This window comes from Ursus arctos, unplaced genomic scaffold, assembly GCF_023065955.2.
Source record: "Ursus arctos isolate Adak ecotype North America unplaced genomic scaffold, UrsArc2.0 scaffold_23, whole genome shotgun sequence".
NCBI classification, from domain to species: domain Eukaryota; kingdom Metazoa; phylum Chordata; class Mammalia; order Carnivora; family Ursidae; genus Ursus; species Ursus arctos.
In genome coordinates this window covers 46,314,532-46,335,722 of record NW_026622908.1, presented here as the reverse complement: position 1 = coordinate 46,335,722, position 21,191 = coordinate 46,314,532, and the positions used below count along the sequence as shown (strand labels likewise).

The 21,191-nt window shown below is 58.2% G+C and overlaps 1 protein-coding gene across 4 annotated transcripts in view; it reads right to left on the bottom strand.

Annotated features, from left to right (window-relative positions):
* CARS1 (cysteinyl-tRNA synthetase 1) overlaps nucleotides 1–21,191 on the bottom strand; it is a 47,774-nt gene that overhangs the window by 26,179 nt on the left and 404 nt on the right. For 3 of the 4 annotated variants that reach the window (XM_026482937.4, XM_057317213.1, XM_044378374.3), the window contains exons 2-7: nucleotides 12,072–12,320; nucleotides 8,021–8,112; nucleotides 7,246–7,334; nucleotides 6,708–6,804; nucleotides 6,234–6,332; nucleotides 5,221–5,370 (exon numbers count right to left, since the gene is read on the bottom strand). In XM_026482937.4, coding sequence (XP_026338722.1) covers nucleotides 5,221–5,370; nucleotides 6,234–6,332; nucleotides 6,708–6,804; nucleotides 7,246–7,334; nucleotides 8,021–8,112; nucleotides 12,072–12,320 — 776 coding nt within the window. The remainder of the gene's footprint in view (nucleotides 1–5,220; nucleotides 5,371–6,233; nucleotides 6,333–6,707; nucleotides 6,805–7,245; nucleotides 7,335–8,020; nucleotides 8,113–12,071; nucleotides 12,321–21,191) is intronic. The other variant, XM_026482938.4, reaches the window with a different exon arrangement.

The window sequence follows — 21,191 nt, the reverse complement described above, 5'->3', positions numbered from 1 at the left end:
AGGAATAAATTAGTTTTTTTAGTTTTTCAGAAGACAGAAGCAGAGGGACTACCAACTCATTCTAGGAGGACAGCATTACCCTAATACCAAAAACAAAAACATTAGAGCCATTACAAGAACAGAAAACTACAGACCAATATCTCTCATTAACATAGATGCAAAAATCCTTAACAATATACTGGCAAATTAAATCCACAAAAGTCCGAAAAGAATTATATACCATGGCCAAGAGGGATTTATCACAGGTATGCGAGGCTGGTTCAACAGTATAAAATCAATTAATGTAAATCATTACATCAACAGACTAAAAAAATAAAATGCCATAATCACATAGATGCAAAAAAGAGCACATGACAAAATCCAATACCCGTTCGTGATAAAAACTCTCAGTAAACTAGGAATAGAGGTGAACTTCCTCAACTTGATAAAGAATATCTATAGAAGTCCTACAGCTAACATCATGCTTCATGGTGAGAAACTAGCTTTTTCCCATTAAGACCCCGAACGAGGCAAGGACGTTCCCTCTAGCCACCCCTTTCCCACCTCACACTGGACGTGCTTGCTCATGCAGTAAGACAAGAAAAGGAAACGAAAGGCATACTCACTGGGCAGGAAGATGTAAGACCGTATGCCAACAGATAACAAGGGGAATCTGACCAAGAAACATTTACACGAGCACGCCCCAAGATGAAACCCTTAGGTATAAATCTAATAAAACATGTGCAAGATCTACATGAGAAAAACTACAAAACTCTGATGAAAGAAATCAAGGAAGAACTAAGTCAACGGAAAGCTATTTCATTTTCACAAACAGGAGACTCAACATTGTCAAGATGTCAGTTCTTCCCAACGTGATCCGTGGATCCAGGGCAATCCCAGTCGAAATCCCAGCACAGTATTCCAGTGACGTCAACAAGTGGATTCTCAGTTTCTATGAAGGCAGAGACCCAAAAGAGCCAACTCGATACTGCAGAAGAACAAAGTTGGAGGACTGACACTGACTTCAAGGCGTCCTACAAAACTAGTCATCAGGACAGTGTGGTGTTGGCAAAAGAAAAGACAAACAGATCAAGGGCACAGAAGAGAGAGCCCAGAAACAGACCCACACAAACAGAGCCCCCGGTCCGTGACAGACGAACAGAGACCACTCAGTAGAGAAAACAAATAGGCTCTGTCAACAAGAGGTGCCAGAACAACTGGACGTCCACGTGCAGAACAATGCATCCAGACCCGATGTCTTCACCTTCCGGAGCATGACTCAAAGTGGATCACAGACCTAAGAGTGAAATGCAAAACTAGAAAACTAGAAGATCACCTAGGAGCAAACCTCCGTGAGCTCATGTGTGCCGACGGCTTCTCCGCTACAATGTGGACAGCACGATGCACAAGAGGAAGAGGTGGCGTGCTGGACTTCATCAAAATTAAAAATTTTTGCTCTGGGAAAGATTCAAGAAAACAAGACGAGCTACAGACTGGGAGAAAACACTTGCCAAAGACATATCTGATCAAGGACCATTGTCCAAAAAATACAAACTCAACAGTAAGAAAACAAACCACCTGATAAAAAATGGGCCAATGACCTGAACAGGCAGCACACCCAAGACACACAGACAGCAGAGAGGCACATGAGCAGATGCTCCACCCCCAGTGTCTGCGGGAAGCGCAAACCACAACTGTAAGACAGCACCACACATCTGTCAGGATGGCCCAAATACAAACACCGACAAAACACCTGACGCCGGGGAAACCCACAACCAAAGGAACGCCCATCACTGCCGGGGAGAATGCAACACGGTGCGGCTGCTCTGGAAGACGGTGCGTGGTTTCTTACAAAACGACACATACTCTTACTATATGACCCAGCAGTCATGCTCCTTGGCATTTACCCAAAGGAGCCAAAAACTTCTGTCCACACGAAAACCTGCACAAGGATGATCCCAGCAGCTTCTTCACAACTGCCTGAACTTGGAAGCAACAAAGACGCACTTCAGCACATGGAACAATGAGTGAGCTGCGGTCCCCCCAGATGATGGAGTATTACCTAGAACTGAAGGGAAAGGAGCTATCAAGCCATGAGAAGACATGGAAGACCCTAAAATGTATATTTAGTGACAAAAGCCAACTTGAGAAGGCCCCATACTATAGGATTCCAACTCTGTCACATTCTGGAAAGGGAAAACCATGGAGGCAGCAAAAAATCGGTGGTCTCTGGGGGCTGCGGGGAGGGAGGGATGAACAGGCAGAGCACAAAGGATGCTTAGGGCTGGGAGACTACTCTGCATGAGACGGTAGGGGTAGGGAGATATCATGACACATCTGTCTACACCCACAGAACGTACCCCCAAGAGAGGACCCAAGGTCAACCATGGGCTCTGGGTGAGGACGCTGTGTCCGTGCAGTTTCATCCATTGTAACCAACGGGCCAGGTGGGGAGGCCACTGAGAGTGGGGGAGGCTGCAGCAGGAGGGACGGGGCACAGCGGCAATCTCTGTACCTTCCTCTCAATCTTGCTGTGAACCTAGAACACTGCTCTAGAAACCAGGTCTTTAGAGAAAACAGATGAAACACAGAGAGTGAATGGAGTGGACCATCTGGTCTCGACGATGCTTCCACACAGTGTTTAAAATCCTGACAGTGTCTCCCCTGGGACCGGACAAGCTGAGAATTCAAAACATACCCAAAGAACAACAGTAGGACCAACAGGCCTGGACGTATTCCCTCAGACAGCGGAGTGACGCTCGCCCAGGGTGGGCGGTGTGACCAACAGAAGAGAACCGACAGACCCAGACGCAGAGCGGACACAGAACACAAAAATGCGAAGTCTGAAAACAAGGAGCTGATACATTTGACTGCAGTAAAATAGACCATTATTAAAGGAAGTGAAACAAAAAAACCCAGGAGATTGGGACAAAGTGCAACGCACTAAAATGACAAAGGACGAGCATCCAGGAGTAAGAATGCCTACAAACCCGTAAGGAAAAGACAGCTTGGTGGAAAATGGGGCAGAAGACGAGGGCTCAGACGAGAGCACCTCGTGAGAGATGGGAGAGAAGCGAATTCAAGCCGCTGTAATGACGGCATTACACACTAGTTTGTGTCCCGCTGACGACAGGAAAGAACCGGACAACCTGCAGTGCCTGTGGGCACCCACGTTCATGCGACACTGGGAACGTGTCTGCAGCAGCCGCTTGTGCACACGCTCAGGAAAGCGCTACTGTACCGCGGGCCCCACTGAGCGCCCGGGACCCCCAGGCCGCCCCCCTCCCCCCGGTGGCGTCCGTGCAGACGGGTGGCTTACGAGGAAAGTCCACCGGCTCTCTCTGGAGTTGGCGCTGTGGCTGCGCCCGAGGCAGCCCCGGGCACCGAGGGTCCGACGGGCTCCCCGCGCACACACCTCTCCCACAGGCAGCCGCGTGTTTTCTGGTGGGGGAGAGTGTGCTGCGTGTCCCCTGTGCGTGGAGTCTCCCCCCGGCTGCATCCCCGAGACCCTGCAGATCTGAGGAAAACTACAGGCCGAGCACCATGTACCCTTCCGGAGATTCGCTGGATGCGTGGGTGGCCCTGGGGACTGGAGAATTACCCAGATTACCCAGGTACACACCGCACAGCCCGGCACCCCAGGTTTACAGCCTCAAGAAACTCCTGCAAATGCGTACCCAGAGATGGACAGAATGTAACTCACAGCTCATGCACAGAGCAGGGAAATGCACACCAAAACCACAACGGGATACAGCCTCACACTCGTCGGGAACAACAGACACAACCGTGCGGCAGGCATGCGGACAACTGCAATCGTGCTGCTGTGGAAAACAGCACGGCACTTCCTCTGGCTCCTGAAAATCCACCGGCCACACCGCCAGCACTTCCACTCTGACAGTCTCTGCACAGACGAACCCAGCGTAGGGACTGGAGCGGGTATCTGCACGTCCCCACTCGCAACTGCGTTAGTCATTACAGCCCAAAGGTGGAAACAACACAACTGTCTGTCAGAGCCCGGCTCAAGAATGCACTACATGCGTCTGCCAGCACTACCTCGTCTGAGGAAGAAAGAACATGAGGACCACACCTGCCACAACCTGGAGGACATCGTACTGAGGGAAAGATACCAGTCATGAAAGGACAGACACCACAGGATTCCCCTGCTTGTGGTCCCTGGAGTCCCCGGATTCACGGAGGCAGAGTGGACAGTGGGTGCCGGGGGAGGGATGGGGACGGTGTCTCAGGGGGACAGAGTCTCTGTTTGAGAAGATGGAAAGTCCTGGAGACGAATGGTGGGGACGGCTGCACAATAACGTGAATGTGCTTAGTGCCCTGAGCTGTGCACCTAAAAATGGTTAACATGGTAAATTTTACAAACTGTATACTCTACTATACTTTTTAAAGGAAAGGGCATTAGTGGAACACTTAAGAAAAAATGCACACTGGCACTGTTGGTAACAAGGGAACATGACTGCCATCCGAGGAGAGGGAGAAACAGCTGGGCCCAGGACACCCACTGAAGGAAGGCCAGCTGCAATGCGGAGGCCCCACTCAGACACGCTGAGCGAACGTGCACGTCCCCAAGCCCGTGTATGCCAGACTCCTTCTCATTAAGCTCAGAACAAGCTGGCAATCTAAACTCAGTGAGGAGGAAAGGGAAAGGGAAGCCTGAGCCAGGCTGGGCTCTGGGAGCATCTCTTCCACCGCCTCCGGATGGACAGACAGCCCTGGCCACGTCTTTTCCGGAGTTTCTGGATTCCTGAGTGGTGAAGAGGGTGGCCAGCAGAGGGCGCTGGCGTGAAGGAGAAGGGCCACCGTGGCCAGGGCCGCCTCCAGGGGACAGACGGCCTCTCCCACGGGAAAGGCTGGCAGAGAGCCAGGCCCCCGGCACCCTGTACCCTCGTCCCGTCTGAGGGAGAACTTTTCCCGGGGGCAGAGAGCCGGCCCACGGGGCCCCACAGCCCGGTGCCACCTCAACCTCACTCTGCTCTCTGCGCGGGTGCGCCACCGACAAACACCGGAGAGTCGGCTGGAAAACTCTGGAATGACCTGCCACACACATTCCAATGGGCCCTCAGTCCTGCGAGGACACGGTGTGGGGGTAGGCGGCAGGTGCGGGGCGGGAGGGCACTGGCCACCCCCTCCGCGCAGCCCCCGGCGCTGAAGCTCGGGCTTGAACCTGCGAGCAGCGAGCCACCCTAGCGCCACGGTGTGGCTGTGGCAGGTACGCAGAGCCCTCACCTCCTCACAGCCGTCGGCCACCACTGCCGGGAGGTCGCTCTGCATAGCCCTCTCCAGAGGCTCTGCGGCCAGCTTCACCGCGTGCTGAATGCGTTCCAGCATCTGCTTTTTGTCGGGGTCCGTGGTCTCACGTAACTTGACTGAAAACAGCTGCAAGACAGGAAAGGGCAGACCCATCAGACGTGGCTCAGTACCGCCCCACGCTCCCCAGGGCCCCTCGCTGGAGACGCGGGCTCCTCCCACTGCGCGTGCAAGAAAGAAGTCTGCGTCCCTAAGGGAGGGGGCCCAGTTTCCCCGACGGAGAGGCAAGGCCAGCAGGAGCGGACAGACCCTCAAGGCCCGCTCCTCACGCCGCCCCCCCCGCCGCCTGGTTCTCTGATGTCATATGCTGTGCTCGGGGTCACGGGGGCATCACCTGGGGCCCGCCCCTGGTCGGCCTTAGACTGCTAAGCTCTAATTCCATTCCTAGCGTTTCTTCTAGAGACAGAAAACATAAGCACACCAGTAATCACTACGGCAGCTACTGAAACAGCGATTCCTAGGACAGAGAACAGAATGACTTACTCTAACCTCACTCCAGTAATACAGTAATTCACAGCACTGTCATTCAAAACAAAGTATTAAATTGGAAAGAACTAATTTCTTCAAGGTTTGAAGATTTCCAGTACCCCCAATGCAAGCGGCTCGGCCCAGCGCCTGCGTCGCCCTGGGAAGTGCCGCGTGGCTGAGACCTCCACACGGAAGAGCCCGCAGGCCCGTTCAGAGCATTTTCAGAGCAAGCGTACGTCAGTGCCACCGTGACGGACACTGACACTCTCCCATCACGGCAGGCACAGCCCCGTCCAGGTGTGTCTCTCCTGGCCACTCTTCCTGGCGGCCAGGGGACCACATCGGTCAGAACTCCGGGGCCCGACGGAGCTGGCTTTAGTTGTGTGCACGCTGTGAAGCCCACCAAGGACGGCCGCCGCTCTAGGGGCAGTCAGGAGTCAAGGAGCAGACAGCGAGGGGCCCACCTTCAGGGCGGCGTGAACATCGTCCAGGAGCTGGGCTGCCGGCGGCTGCTTCTCCCGGTACTGCTCAAATAAGTAGTTCTGCCGGGCCCTCCTGATGATCTGGAAAGAGGAGACGGAACCTGGGGCTCGTGCCCCCACGCAGCAGGCCCACGCCGAGGCTGCTCCTGTGACCGTGCTGGTCTTGAGGAAACGAGCTGCCCCCTCCCGGCCCTCCGTACGTCGCACCACACATGAGAGCACGCACGACCGCAGGCCGTGCCGCCATGAAGCACCACGGGCGTGCGGGTCTCTCACGGCATCTACACGTCTGAATACAGGATGTCATGTGTATATACCGCGATGCTCCCACACCGAGGGGCTTCGCACCGTGCGTATCAGGTCGAGACCTGAGCTGGCCGAAGCCCACCTTACTTCATCTACGAGCACCGCCTCCTCCCTGTCACCCGCTCTACTGACGACATGCGGGAGCCGTACCTTGTCGTCCACGTCTGTGATGTTCATGCAGTAGAAGACGTCGTAGCCGAAGTAGTCGCGCAGCACCCTCCGCAGGATGTCGAAGGAGATATAGGACCTAGAGCACGGGACACGCCTGTGCCGCCGCCGCCACACTCCCCGGCCCGCCGAGAGCCAGGGGAAGCCTTCCGCGGGCCTGCCCCCGGCCGGCTGCTGCCCCAACCTGGGGCCGGGAGCACCGTGGGGCCCGGCCAGCTCCGCACCTGGGCTCCCACCAGAGACGCGGGGTGGGGAAACCAAGGCACGCGGGCCAAAACGACGCCGGCCACGGGGCTGCAGGGCAGCGAGCTCGCGGCCCGTGCGCGTTCTACAGCTTCTCCATCATCAGCACAGATTACTGATGGAATGAAAATGTTCATCTCAAAAACAGGAAGGAAAAGTCCAGGACGGATTTTCCTTTCAGATCTCAGACCTCTCTGGCAGAGCGGAGATCCCTGAGAGGCCGCGATGCTCCCTGTGGGACCCCCGGCCCACGCTGGGCGCCCGGCAGCGCTCCTACCTGGCGTGCCCCATGTGAGATGCGTCGTAGACGGTAGGCCCACAGCAGTACCACGTCACCTTTTTCCCATGCTGAGGTATAAACACGTCCTTTGTTAAGGATGAAAGAAAGACAATCACCAGGCACGTGAGAGACGCTGTACAGGCTGCCCAGACCAGCAACAAACAGCGTGGCTTGTTTACTCAAAATCCAACTAGAGCAATGTCGCTCTATTGACAAAGTCACAGGCGTCAGGGGCGGAGGAACTCAGTTACTCCGGATGGAATCCCCAAGACCCCCATCTCCCGGTCTGCCAATGTGCTCACTGATGGAATTCCAATCAGTCCACAGCTGGAGCCACGGGCCACGCTGAGCAGAACACACCAAGCAAACGCCATTCAACTGGGATCCAATCCTGCCTTCTTCTCAAAACCTGGTCGGCTCCCAACCACGCCAACCGGGTCCCCCGCTGTGCCCGTCTGCTCAGCGTGCGCTGTGACAACTGCTGCCACCATGTGTCCTCTCCAAAAGCAGGCCAGCACTTGGCCTGGCTCTGAGGGATGCGTGCTGGGGGCGCTCCAGGCCCACAAGCCCACAGGCAGGCTTCCCCGCTGTCAGGGGACAGCTCTGCCCTCCCCCAGGGGCCACATGCAGAGTGCCTAGCGAGCATGGAGACATCTCCATTCCTGCCTGGACCAATCGCTGCAGAGCTCGCCATCGGACACCAGCTCGCGGCTCCGGAAGGGCGCGTTCGCCCCCCTCAGCGCCCCCTGCACCCCGCCGCACTCCCCCTTACCTTACTCCGGGTGAGGCTGTTGTAGAGACGGAGCTTGCATGGAGGAGACCCAGCCGGAGGAGACCACTGAGGCTGCTCCCGCCGGCCTTTACCTGCCAAGGCGGAGAGAACGCAAGTCACGCTGCACCCAGACACCTGGTCTTTACAACCAACGTTTTCTCAACGAATCGTGACACGGGGCTAAGCGGTGCGGGTCTCCGTCAGCATCACCCACGTCAAAGGCAATGGTGTGTCTATTTTGCTCTGCTCACAGTCTGCGTGGCAGTGGACCGCAGCACGGCTTGGGAACACCCGTGAGATGTGGTCACACCCACTGCATCCCCTGCTCCCCAAACCCAAGCCCTCTCGGCCGCTTACGGGCACCGTGGTGGACATGGCTGGCGGGCCAGGAGGGGGCACAGGCCCTGCACTGCCAGACTCCAATGCAGCGTGTAAGTGCGGGTGCCCTACCCTTTGTGGAGGCTTTGTGGGACACGGGCCACTTTCCAGAGCACTACAGGACTGGCCAAGCCACAACCAGCCCATGGCCCCAGAAACTCAGTAAGAACAGGCTCCAGCCCAGCCCCATCTCCATCAGATGGGGGCAAGCGAGTGGCCAGCTTCCCCTCAATTCTGGTCCCCACCCCCCACAACGCGCGGGTCACTCCGACTCAACTGGGACCGGACACTTCTGGCTTCTAGCTCCACACAGGTGCTTGACCAACTCTGGAACAGTGTGGGGTGGCTCTGTCCCTCGCTGCCTTCCAGGACCCGGTCCCCTCCCCAGCGCTATCTCGGGGGCTGCCCCTGCTGCTCCATGTGTCCCAGGCCCATGCTTCCAGCTGGACAGAGAGCGGTACTTATGCGGCCTGTGCCCTGAGAGCCCAAGGGGGGGCGCAGCTCCACCCTGGGCATCTAGCATCCTGCGCCTAGAGCCCACCTGTCCCTCCTAGCCCTCGCTCACAGCGCACAGGATGGGCCTATGGAAGCCTCCGCACTACCCGTCCCATCATCCCAAGCAGGCGTCTTGCAGCTCTCCTGTCCACTCCCCACCTCTGCAACTGCAAAGATTCTCTCTTGTGCTGGATGGCCTACTGAGACCCCCCCCGCCCAGAGCCCCACTCGCTGCTTCCTGCTAGGAGTCACGGAGAAGTCAGTCCTGAGCTTGGCCATTTGTCCAAGGTGTCGCATCAGCTATACAGAGGCTGACTTAAGAGACAGGTGGAGGAGAGAGGAGGAGGAAGGCAGCTGCCGCGCGTGTGTCTGCATGAGCACGTGCGCAGGTGGGGAGGGGAGCAGGCAGACAGGGGAAGAGGCCGTCCGCGCTCCACAGGAGCTCCTGACTCTGGGTGATCGCCAGCAAACCGAGGCGGCCACAGACTCGGGGGCGTCGGAAAGCCCACGCGCTCAACGAAACAGCGCTGCTTATCACCGAAGTCAGGTGCACGCCTTACAGGTTCACTTTAAGTGCCGCAAATGCCCCTGAAGGAAACTCTCAGTCTGGGACTCAGTGCGGCTCCGTCTGCCGTGCATGCCACCACACGTCTGCTCTCTCACTCAGACCCCATAACTCCCAAAACAGAGCCAACACGCCATCTGGGCTAAGCGGGGCCATCGGCCAAAGCTGCCACACACACTGATGTGAGCCAGAGGACCAGCCGCGCTCGTCCTGCACAGTGGGAAGGCTCGGGGCTCACAGCACAGAAGGCCCCTCCAAGAAGACAGAGGGCGGTAGGACGCAGCCGGAGGTGGAGCCTGGGGAGCCTGGCCACCCCCCAAAGGGCCACCGCTGTCACACAGCTGGTGGTAGGTTCGAGGGAATCTGGCAGATATCACCCAAGGACCCCTGACTTAATGAGGACATTTTTCTCTAGCGTTCCCTTACACTATCAACTGCGACGTGCCCGTGCATGAACACGGCTCACTCAGGACAGCAGCCCACCTGCGACGCTCTACAGCTCCACGAGGCTAAGCCGAGTCTCTCCGCGCTTCACTCGCGCCTCTGCCGCGGCAGTCGCCACCCCGTGCATTAATTCTTTGTTTCAGTTTCTGCTTGAACTAATGAACACGTATCCATTCATCCAACACATACCCAGTCCCCCTCCAGGCCCTGTCCCGGGCACAGGGCCACTGCGCAGATACCAACCCCTGACCCAAAAGAAATGCACATGCCACTTATGGGCGCTATGCCCATCCCGCCACCGAGGGAGGAGAAACATTCCCCCAGGACACAGGGGTGTGGACCATGGGCAGAGACCGGTGCCACACTGTGCCGCTCCTATAGCCAAGGACCCTGAGCTTCCTACCTGGGGGCTGGGAGCCGCAGTGGCAAAGAGAGCCCCTGGCAGGAGGGGCAGCACTCCAAACACAGACACAGCAGGCAAGGCCCTGGCGGAATGGTCCCTCTGTGCCCGGGCCGTGGGGGAAGACTGATGGGACTGGGAGGAGGCAGGAGGAACAGGGGCCGCCCACGCCCCACTTTCTGTGCCTGAGAGCATGCCTCGGGGTTTGAGGCCCACAGCCACAGGGAGGGAGCAGTGACAAGCTGTCACAGGCGCTGGTAGGATGGACTTGGAGGGAGTAGGGACAGGGTGCCGGGGACTGGGGGACTGGGAGAGGTGGCGCTCGCGCCCAGGATAGGACGTCAGAGCCCTGAGACGGAGCAGCACTCAATTCCAGCAGCATCAAGGGGGCACTGCAGGTGCTCGGCTCCTGTCCTCCCAGGAATGCGGGAGACGGTTCTGCGACCAGCCCTGCTCGGAGGCCACCCACTGCCTTGGCCCGGGAACACAAGGGGACTTAGAGATGGAAGGAGTCAGGAAACGCTATGGGTGCCCCCCAGGGTGCATCTCTCCCCTGCCTCCAAGCCAGCCTAGCCTCATCAATGCACAAGGCAGCACACTGCCTCGAGTGGCCTTCCTCTGCACGGCTAAAAGGCACCTGCTCGTTCTCCCAACAAGGTCCTGGACGGAGCAGGAGCCAGGCCGCTGCCAAGGCTGGGAGCCCCAGATGCCCCCTTACCTCCACCCCTGGAGGCTGTGTCTTGGGAGCTGGGACCCAGGGGGACAACGTGGCACCTGATACCACGGACATCAGCAGGGTCACCGTACTAGATGCCCATGGAGGAGACAATGCACGCACGAAGCTCCCACCATGCGCTGGGAAAGGATTATCCAGAAAACCAAATCACACCCCACTCGGGGAGAACCAACGCCCCCACCTCCGCCTGTTACAGCACGGGACCCAGCCCAGCCCATAACAGCAGTGCAGGCGCTGGGCGATGCTCCCACCGCCTCACCTGAAGGAGTCTGGAAAAGCCCCCAGGAGGCTGCCCAGCCCGGCGAGGACAGCAGAGACAGCATGCAGCCTACCCCTCCCACGAAGCCACGTGAGTGCCCAAGCTGAGCTGCTCGAGGGCTTCAGGAGATTATGGAATGAGGTACCCAGGGGCTCATCACAGGAGAGAAACCACACAGGGCCTGAGCCCCTAAGACCTTCCAGAAGGACCCCTCAAATAACCGGTGTCACACTGTCACAGACACGCCAGCACCCCCAGGCTGGAGCTAAAGCTCAAAGCTGAGAAATGACTTTGTTCTGATTTTCAGATACTTCAATGTCAATTAACATTGCTTTAGGATGTCACCATTCTAAATCTGGCGGACACACACACCACAATGCATGGAAAGAATAAAGAAGCAGCCAATCAAATTGCAGCCAGGCCAGCAATTAGCTGAGAACACCAGGCTGGAGTCTGTGCCCAGGACCCCGCCAGACCCCCCGGGCGCATGCTCTCGCCATGGCTCTGCACCACGGCCCTGGGCAGCTCTGCTACAGCGGCCCCAGGCAGGCCTGATCCGTGAGGGCTGACTCCTTGGCAGTCTGTCCTAACCTCCACCCAGGGAGCACTGGTCGCCCTGCCAGACCACTTGCTTGCATGCGGTGCCGGGAGCAGCCCTGCGGGCTCCACTGGGCCCCTGCTGCCAACCAGCACCGCACACCTTCGGGGCCCTGACCTTGGGGGTGGCTGCCCACGGGAGAGGTGCTACCAGCTGGGGAACTCACTGCTACTCACTTGCTTGGCGCCCACAGGGCTCGCCTCTGCCGCAGGGGCCACCCAGGATCGCTTCTATGTGCCTGAACCACCGAGCCACGTGGAAGAGGCGCGTGTCAGCGGGAGGGGCCGAGAGCTGCCTGAACACGTCCACGTCTGCCTGGGACAGTGAGTACCCCCGGACATAGCTACGCGTGCTGAGGTGCTCGTTCAGGGCCTGCACCCTGGCCGCCTCGTCACTAATGCTCAGGATGGAGCTGTAGGCGGGAGCTGCAAAGACAGAGGCACACAGCATCAGTCAGGGGCCCGGCGGCTTCAGGCCGAGTCCAGACGCACGCAGGGCTTCGCTGGGTACAGCACGTCAGAAGCAGACCGGTGGCCGCCGGGGCTGGTGCGGGGCCCCGGGGAGTGATGAGCAGGGTTTCGAGTCACGGGACCGTTCTGGAACGGGACGATGGTGCTGGCTACACAGCACCGGGAGGGCGCAAGGAGGGCGTGCACTCTGAACGACTGCAACAGCGAACTTCACCTTCTGTGAACTCTACCTCGGCTAGCAAGGGAGGGGAGGAAAGCAACCCCCCAGGCCCACAGCCCCTTCTCTGCAGCAGCACACCTCCCGGTCCCTGCGGGAGCCGAGGGTGGGTGAGGACGCAGAACGCTCGGCCGAACCCCTGCACTGGCATGGTGTCCAGCAGCTGAAGGCCGTGTTTCTGGGAGGATCATGGCCGCTCAGAACACCTGCCGGCAGGCCCTGCCCGCCCTCCTTTGAGCAATCACTGAGAGGACTAGCATTTGTGAGTACACACCTCCTCCAACCCAGAGGGGACTCTCAGCGACCGGCAGGCCACGCCTCTGACATGGAATCATCAGGAAGGATGGGCCCCCTCTCCCGCCTCTGTGGGAGGACAGAACCCTACCAGCCAGCAGGCACAGCTGGCTGGAACGGCCTTGACACTCACCAGCCCTTGGTGATTTTCCACCTCCTCCGCGGTAGTGAGCTCTGCTCACCCTCCCACCCCCTTCTCTCCTGGGAGCCATCAACTGCCCCCCACTTCACGTCCCCGGTATCAGTCACGGGGTAAAACCTGTTCTTACCACACTAACTAATGTGCAGTTGTGTCTGTCTCTGGTTTGGGGGGCTCAGGGCCAGAAGCTGCCCCAACCTGAGCAGGAGGGGCACAGATGTAGACCCACCCCGAAACAGGGAGGCAGGCGCCAGGCTGGGGCACTAAGCCAAAGACCCTTTGGTTTCGGGAAGGAGCCTGGTACCCCAGCCCGTGAGTCTGACTGAGCTGCACCTAAGCCTTGGTTATCCTCGTTCGTTTTTTTCCCTTAATTTTCTGAGCAAACCATGGAAAAAGGACCAATGCTCATTCAATTCCACAGACACGCTCTTGGCCCGGGACCCACGTAGAGTGGGAAAGTACGACCCCGCCCCCCCTCTTTGCCAGGCGCACCTGCCCTTCTGAGCTAGCTGCCCAACACCACAAGGTCACTGGGTCACCGTGCCTGACCCGCAGCAAGGACAGCTCCAGACAGGGAGGGGACGTGGCCCTACACGGCCACACTCCACCTTCTCTTGCCCTCATCGTCCCCGTTCCTGTGTGGCTGCCTGGCACAGGGGCAGGAAAATCACCCAAGCACCCATCCAAGTCCTGAGAGCAGACAGCAGAGCACGTGTGTGGGGAGCCTGCGTACACAAAGGCCTTTCTGCACTTGCTTCCACCGCAGGCTGGGCCCACCGCAGACTTCCCGGACACAGTGCCGTCAGCGAGGATGAGGTGGAATGAACCGGCAGAAGGATGAAAGCCCGCAGCATCTTCCAAGTGGCTGGTATGCAACATGGCCTGCTTCTCGGGGATGTCCTGAACCCCCAAGCTCTTCATGCATAGGAAAGGGAGGGCACCCAGGGGAAAAGTCCTCCTTGAGCCCTCAAATGAATGCTGTGCTTAAAACACAGGCTTTCCCCAAAGCCCACGTGCTTGCTTCTCCCGCACACCCCCAGGAGGGCTCTGGCTCACCTGACCCCATCTGATAGGCCACCCACTCCCGCAGCCACACCATTCTGTCTCGACTGGGGTCCTGCCCCTCACGAACAACCCTCAGGAATACGCACAGCCAAGCTGCTGGATAGGCCAGGAACCCCACCTGCACACACGTCCAGAATGCAGCCCTAGTCACCACGGCTGCCACACAGGGGCCTGGCCCATCATCTCTGGGATGCAGGCTCCCCCACAGGCAGCCCGGCTGGCCCAACACAGAGGCCAGAGTGGCCTGCTGAAAGACACATCACCCCTCCTCATCCTCCAGACCGCCCCCACCTCACAGGGACCCCCCTCCAACTTCAGCCCCTGCTCACTCCACAAGAGCACAGCCTGTTCTTCTCGGGGTCGCTCATCCCACCGTCCCCTGCCTGCCTGGAATGTTCCTCCAGACACGGCCGGGCTCCCGCCCTTACTCAGGGCTCTGTTGGGTGTCATCTTTCCATCAGGTCTCCCTGGATGCTGTTCCAACCAGAGCCTGGACCCCCTTCCTGCTTTCTCTTTGTCCTCACGCCACTTCTTTAGGTCTGCCCCACACCCCACTTTATTCACTCAGCATATACCTTCAGCATCTAAAACTAAGCTCGGAACATTCTAGACACTCACCACATTTGCTGCGTGAATGGGTGAGCAAGCAGAATGGGAGCCCTGCCTGTGAGGGGCTGGGGGTCACCCACGGTGTCAGGGCCTCAGAGGCACCCTCCCAGGACGCAACGCACCCGTCCACGCCAGCACACGGCAGCAACCAGACTTCCGCCGGGCTGAATCTAAAGCAGCTGTGAACAAAGGCTTGCCCAGCCAGAGCCCTGCGGCCCAGAGGTGCGCACCCACAGGGGGCGCTGCTTTCGTTCACTCTGGACCTACAAGGAGAACAAGCCACTTTCCACATCCACTCTTGGAATTGTCAAAGGAGGCAAAGAGAGACCCGGAACCTCCCCCTGCCCCACCACCAGCAGGTAGCTCTGAGGACCCAGCCCGAGGGCTCTTGGGGAGTGGCCCCACGTCCCTAGGCCCCACGTCCCTGTTGCTCAGATTCTGTCTGAGACCAGGAAGAAAGTTCCAGGGGCGTCTGCGCCTCCCACTCTCCTATAGAGGGGCCTGCCCTTGTGACCCAGCCTCACAGCCCCAGGGGGGAGTCGGGCTGGAGGTGAAATCCAGGGGGAAGGGAGGCCGTGCCTGCCTGAGAGCTCCGGGAGCCTAACTCTAAGTACGTATCAGGCTTCTTGAACATTTTCTGCATAGTGCCTTCCTCCCAGGGGCCTTCTACTTCACCTGGCAACGCGCCCCCGACAGCTCAGTGGCCGGTCAGGTGGCTGCTGGCACACTCCTCTCACAGTGAAGAAAATTAAGTCCAGGAAGATCAAGGGGAGAACGTGCCAGTGATGCGGGCAGAGCCGGGGCCGGGCCGGTCTCCTGAGGTCCGCCGTCCTTCCCGCGCCGACCCTCCGCACCCCTCTCCCGTGTCCGATGCAGCTACCTGCGCCCACCCCTCACCCCCAGAGCAAGCAGACAGGGACACACTCCTCTCGCTCAGAATGTGTTCTGGTGAACAAAGCAGACCGCCCGGGCCGTGCTGCACGCCGACAGCGGCCAGCCCTGAGGAGCGGGCTTGCTGCTGATTGGTATTATGTCCCTCTTTTTTTTCCACGTGTCTTCCAATAAGCATATGCTATTTTTAAAACAAGAACAACAGGTCAAACGTCCTACCCACCACGCTGGCTTTAAAGCACTGGTGAGGGACTTAGAGAACCCCTGCTGCAGGGCAGTGGCTGCGTGAGGCACCGTGCCGTGGCAGCGCTGGGGCCCGGTGCTGGGGTCCGGTCCTGGGGCTCTGTGCTGGGGTTCTGTGCCGGGGGCCCGGCGCCGGGGCTCTGCGCCGGGTTCCGGCACCAGGGCCTTGGCGCTCGGGCTCAGTGCTGGGGTCCGGTCCTGGGACTCTATGCCGGGGTTCTGCGCCGGGGCCTCGGCTCTGGGGCTCAGTGCTGGGGCTCCGGGTCTCCTCTCCACCTCCATAAAACAGGCTCAGAACAACACACACCTCATAAAAGCTGCTGCGTCTCAGTGAAATTATACTTGCAAACATTTAAACTACCGCCTGGCACACAGCCAGCCCCCAGTCGGCTTGCCACTTATTACACTTGCCCCTGTGTTATTATTAAAATGGCCCGAGAGAGTTCATCCAGAGACCACACACACATTGAAAATCTACCGTCCGGAGCAGCCTAGGCCATCACAAGAAGGATCTTCTCGGGATGGGCAGGTGCGGTGCCCAGGGAGCACGGCGAGATGAGAGGCTTCCAGGCTGCGGGACACAGACAGTCACTGAGCTCACCGCAGGCTGCCCTGAAGCGTGTCTTGAGGAAACCAACAGAAACGAGGTCAGCTGTGAAGTGGTCATGGGTTTTGGCCAGACTGCGGTCTGGCTATCAGCCCCGGTGTGAGATACGACGGGCCGGTGGTGAGGAGCCTCACGTGTGGCGGTGGCCCTCGCTGAGGCGGTGGCAGGCACTGCTGCACACGCCAGACGCCCGCTCCGCGTCCGTGTGGAGGGGATGCCTGCCAGCAGGGCACATGGCAGTGCCACTCAGACACGCACCGAGGGAGGGACACCTACTGATCATGGGACGTCACTATGAGACTGACCGGTATCCGGTTTCTCCAATTTAAACAGCCGAAGCCCTTATAAAACATTTCCCAAGATCACACAAACAAAAAACCAGGCAATCTCTCAGCACAGCTATCGAACCAAAACCCACATGAAATGAACCGCGGTCCTGCCGGAACTGAGCGCATCACCTCTCCTTCTCCTTGGTCCCTTGTTGCCAGCATTTCAACCTGCTACTGTCTTCCTCCTCTGCTCCAGGCCCAGTGCACCTGCCGGGCCCACTGGAGCCCCACAGAATCAGAACCTGGGGGGGTGAGGTGGGCCCGCAGTGGGTACCTACACCAGCTCCCGGGGGGCCCTGTGCTAAGAGCCCCAGGCAGCCTGCTCTGAGGGCAGACCCCTCACAGCAGGCTTGCCTTCCTCATAAGCTCCCAGGCCAGGTCTGTCTGTGTTTCGAAGACCAGCCTGGGCTCAGGGGGGTCAGCACCCCTCACCCATTCCCAGGCACTGCATACATGGCTAAAGACCACTCTGGGCCTTACCCTGCAGGGCTCCACGCACCCAGCCCTACAAACCGCGCCCCTCCTGCAAACACTCCTCTGGCTCCCCTCGTGGCCCTCCTGCAGCCCCTCCTCCTGGCCCCGCCCATACCGTTTCCTGAAAGGGATGATCAGCTACCCAAGTGGCTCTCAGAAAGGGGACTGGACAGGGCTTCCCGAATGTATCCCTTCTCCACATAGAATATCAGAGAGCAGAGAGGCGTGTGCCCCCCCGCTCTCCACCACCTGGGGGAATGCCACCCTCGCCCAGAGCCCAGGGTGTCCTCCCACAGGCCAAGGGCTCCTGATGCCTCCTCTGCCCACCTCTCCTGAGCACCAGCCTCTCAAGGCGGGTACCACTCATCCATGGGTGTCCCTAGGCATCGTGCCTTGCCCCCCAGACCTAGGCACAGGTCCCAGGGAGTGGCATGTCCATCGTCCCCTACGGAGCTAAAGCTTGGGTGCTTGTCTCTTACCCCCGCATCACCCACCCCCAGCAGCAGCCCTGGTGCCCGAGCCTGCCCGCCTCTCATGCCATCGCTGCCACTGCTGCCACTGTCGTCCTGCTCCACCTGCGTGTGGGGGAGGGGCAGGTGACCTTTCCAAAACCCAAAGACCTAAACACCAAGACGTGCTCAAGGCCCTTGCAGACCCAGCCCTGCGACCTATCTCCAGCCCTCCTCTGCCCCCTGGCCTCAGGAACTTGCGGGAAAGCAGTGCTCTCTGCCAGGAACACCCACTCCTCTTTCTTCCTCAGGGCTCAGCCTCCACCCCTGTTGGGATATGGCCGACCCCTCCCTTCCTCAGGAGCAGAGTGCTGGGGGCTCCCTGGCCCCAGTCCTCCATCTCTGGGCTCTGGGCCTGGCCAGCAGACCAGTGCCCACTGCTGCTACTTGCAGGTCTGGCCCGGTGGAGCCGCCTCTGTGGCTCCCCACACTCCCATCCTGCCAGTGGGATGCGCAGCAGAGAAGGAGCCGCCGAGGTTCTGTCAGCGTGTAGTCCCAGAGCCCGGACTCAACAACCTCACAGTTCTCGGCCCACCAAGCAGTGCATGCTCTGGGACAGGACCGAGGCGGGAGGCCCTCTGTTCCAGCCCACCCCGACACTGACCCGTCCTATGGTCTGGCCCTTCACTGCTGTAACCCGCCTCCCTGCTGGACGGCCAGCCCAGGAGCAGCTGGGCGATCGCCCTCGTGTGTGGTCAGACCTCCGGCACCCAGCACCGCCGAGTAAAGCAGGTGCTCAATGTATATTCTGCGAGGAAACAGGAACTATCTAAGTAAATCTTTGGGAACTGCTCAGTGACACTTCTCCACTGAAACAGAAGATAGGATGCTCTCCCCTGGATTTTCATTCTTTCATGTCTTTCACAGACCTCTCATGAGAATCGCAGTCTGCCGCTAATGAGAGGGCAGCTGGACGGCACCAGCGTCACCGCGACACTGAAATGGCTTAATCTCTACCCCAAGGGCACCATCTCTTACGACTCTCAAATAAAAGTAAATACTCGGAAACATGGAAACATGAGTTCATAGATAAGCAAATATTTGTATTCTGTAAGTACGTATGCTTCAGTTTTCTTCGGGACACACAGCAACACGTATTGGCTTTATCTTGTGTGCCCTCACACACACTCTGGACTGGGGGCCCTAGCTGTTCTTCTGCACGGAATCATTCAGATTATCAGCAAAGGCAGTGCACGATGGTGGCTAAGAGCTCCGCTGCGGTCAAACTGGCAGGGCTGGAAGCCAGGCGCGGCCTCTGGCGAGCTGTGTGACCCTGCACAAATCACACAACTTCTCAGAGCAGCAGGATTCTCGCCTAGACAAGCAGATAAGAGCAGTACCAAGCACAAGGGTTATTCTCAGGATGAAAGGCCACACAGATGTATTCAGACCACTGCCTGGAAGAGACACGCTGAGAAAAGCGCCAGCTATACGATGGTGACAAAGACCCTCTGACTTACACGGCACGGAGAGTTAAACGGCAAGTCTGACACAAAGCCACCAAAGACTGCCTGGACCCTGCAGGGCAAGGCCTCTGAGAGGCGCTCCATACACCTAGGCGTCCTCAGGGATGAGACCTGTCTTTCTAAAGCAAGCGGAACCTGCAATGGGACGCTCGCCTTTGAGCAGCAAAGGGGAAGCTGCAAACCCGGTGTCATCACAGGGAACCAGCCGTTCTGAATCTACTTAAGAAAGAGCTGAAATGGGAAGAATATTCTAAATGAGGACCTCCTTGCAAAGCCTGGGGAGGGCACCTGGGTGGCTCAGTCGGTTGGGTTGAGCGTCTGCCTCAGCTCAGGTCATGATCCCAAGTCCTGGGATTGGAGTCCTGGAATGGAGCTCCATGTTGGGCTCCCTGCTCAGCAGAGAGTCTGCTTTTCTGCCCCTTTCCTGGCTCATGTGCACTCACTCTCTCTCTCTTGCTCACTATCTCTCAAATAAATAAATAAAATCTTAAAAAAAAAAAAAAAAAGCCTGGGGAGATAGTCACTTTTGACTAATCCAACCTTCGGAATAAAAAATTTTCAGAAACTGGAAACCAAGCATGTCCACAACTCTAGTATCCACACACACAGCCTTTCCTATTTGCTTTCATTTCCTGGTTCCTCAGGGGATTATCACAGGTTCTCAACCTTGGAGGAAGCCTAGGGACAGGTGGGGGGGGGGGGCGAGCAGTAAAGGACGAGCAGGCACGCTGTGCCCTGGGCCCAAGCACTGGCTGGGAAGTACTGCCCTAAGGTACAGGACTAAAAAAAAAAAAAAAAAAAAAAAATGTATCAGCTGTCCAGACATCCCGCGGGCTTAATTCCAATCTATAGATCAATCTCCAAAAACAGGCCAACTCTTACGAAGGCTCTAAAAACCTGACCTTCTAAAAAAATCAAAAGAAACAACCAACATGTCATTTTTGTTCACAAATGAAGCAAAACCATATTTGCATTAAAAAAAAAAAAAAAGAACAGAGAAACAAGCTCCAGGTCTCAACCCAGACACACAGCATCTGTCCTGTGCCAGGTGCTGCTCTAAATCCTTTCCAAGGGATGACCCCCTAAGGGTCCACATCCTCTGAGGTGGCATGCTCGATCCCTCTGTGCCGTGAGAAAGGGGCAGAGCTGGGAGCCCAGGCCGACCACACCGGCTCTGGAGTCAGGGCTGTGAACATGCTGCTGTTTTACTGGAGTCTGGGTGGACTTCTCAGGGCCACCTGGCCCTAAGGCAGGTGGGGATAGTGCTGGAATCCTGGCACACCTGTCGGGTGAGGTACAGCGAGCCTGGATGTGGGTGCTGGTGTGGGACGGCAGCCCGTCATGAGGGTGCCTCCCACATCACAGGGTTCCCCAAGTGGTCAGAGCTCCCCACTTGGAAGCCCAGAACACTCAGGAGCAGAGAGGACACACACAGCCTGAAGTATGGGCAGGCCGACACACTCGAAGGTCATGTTCACCAGCCAAGAGCAGAAAAACCCTCCTCAATTTCTGCAATGCAAAGTTTGCTCCAGACTTAGGAATCCCGGTGACAATCTCTGGTCTTGCCTGCTTGCGGGACTGTGGGAAAAGATCCACTGCTCTTCCCAGGCCTGCCTGCGGACCCGCTGGTCCACGCGCTGGTGACATCAGAGCCCCAGGTGGGCAGAGCTGCTCCCGGAACCTCCCAGGCGGCAGGCAGTAAAGTGCGGTAATAACGCTCTGACCAAGCAGAGCCCAATGGCCACTGTCTGTAGAGCCCCAGATGAAAGCCTTCGTAAAACCCGAAGCCTTTCATGTGTGTGTCTGCGTACCCCGGCTTCTTCCGCCCACCCCCGGCTTGCTGCCAGGCTGGACGCCAACTGAAACAACCCGGGGCACCGCCTGTCCCAGAGTACAGCTGGGGTCAGGAGGGGGCGAGGTCCCGCCCAGGAACCAGCTAAGGGAAACGCGGGGTAGCGCCCCGGGGCGGGGCGGCAGAGGACC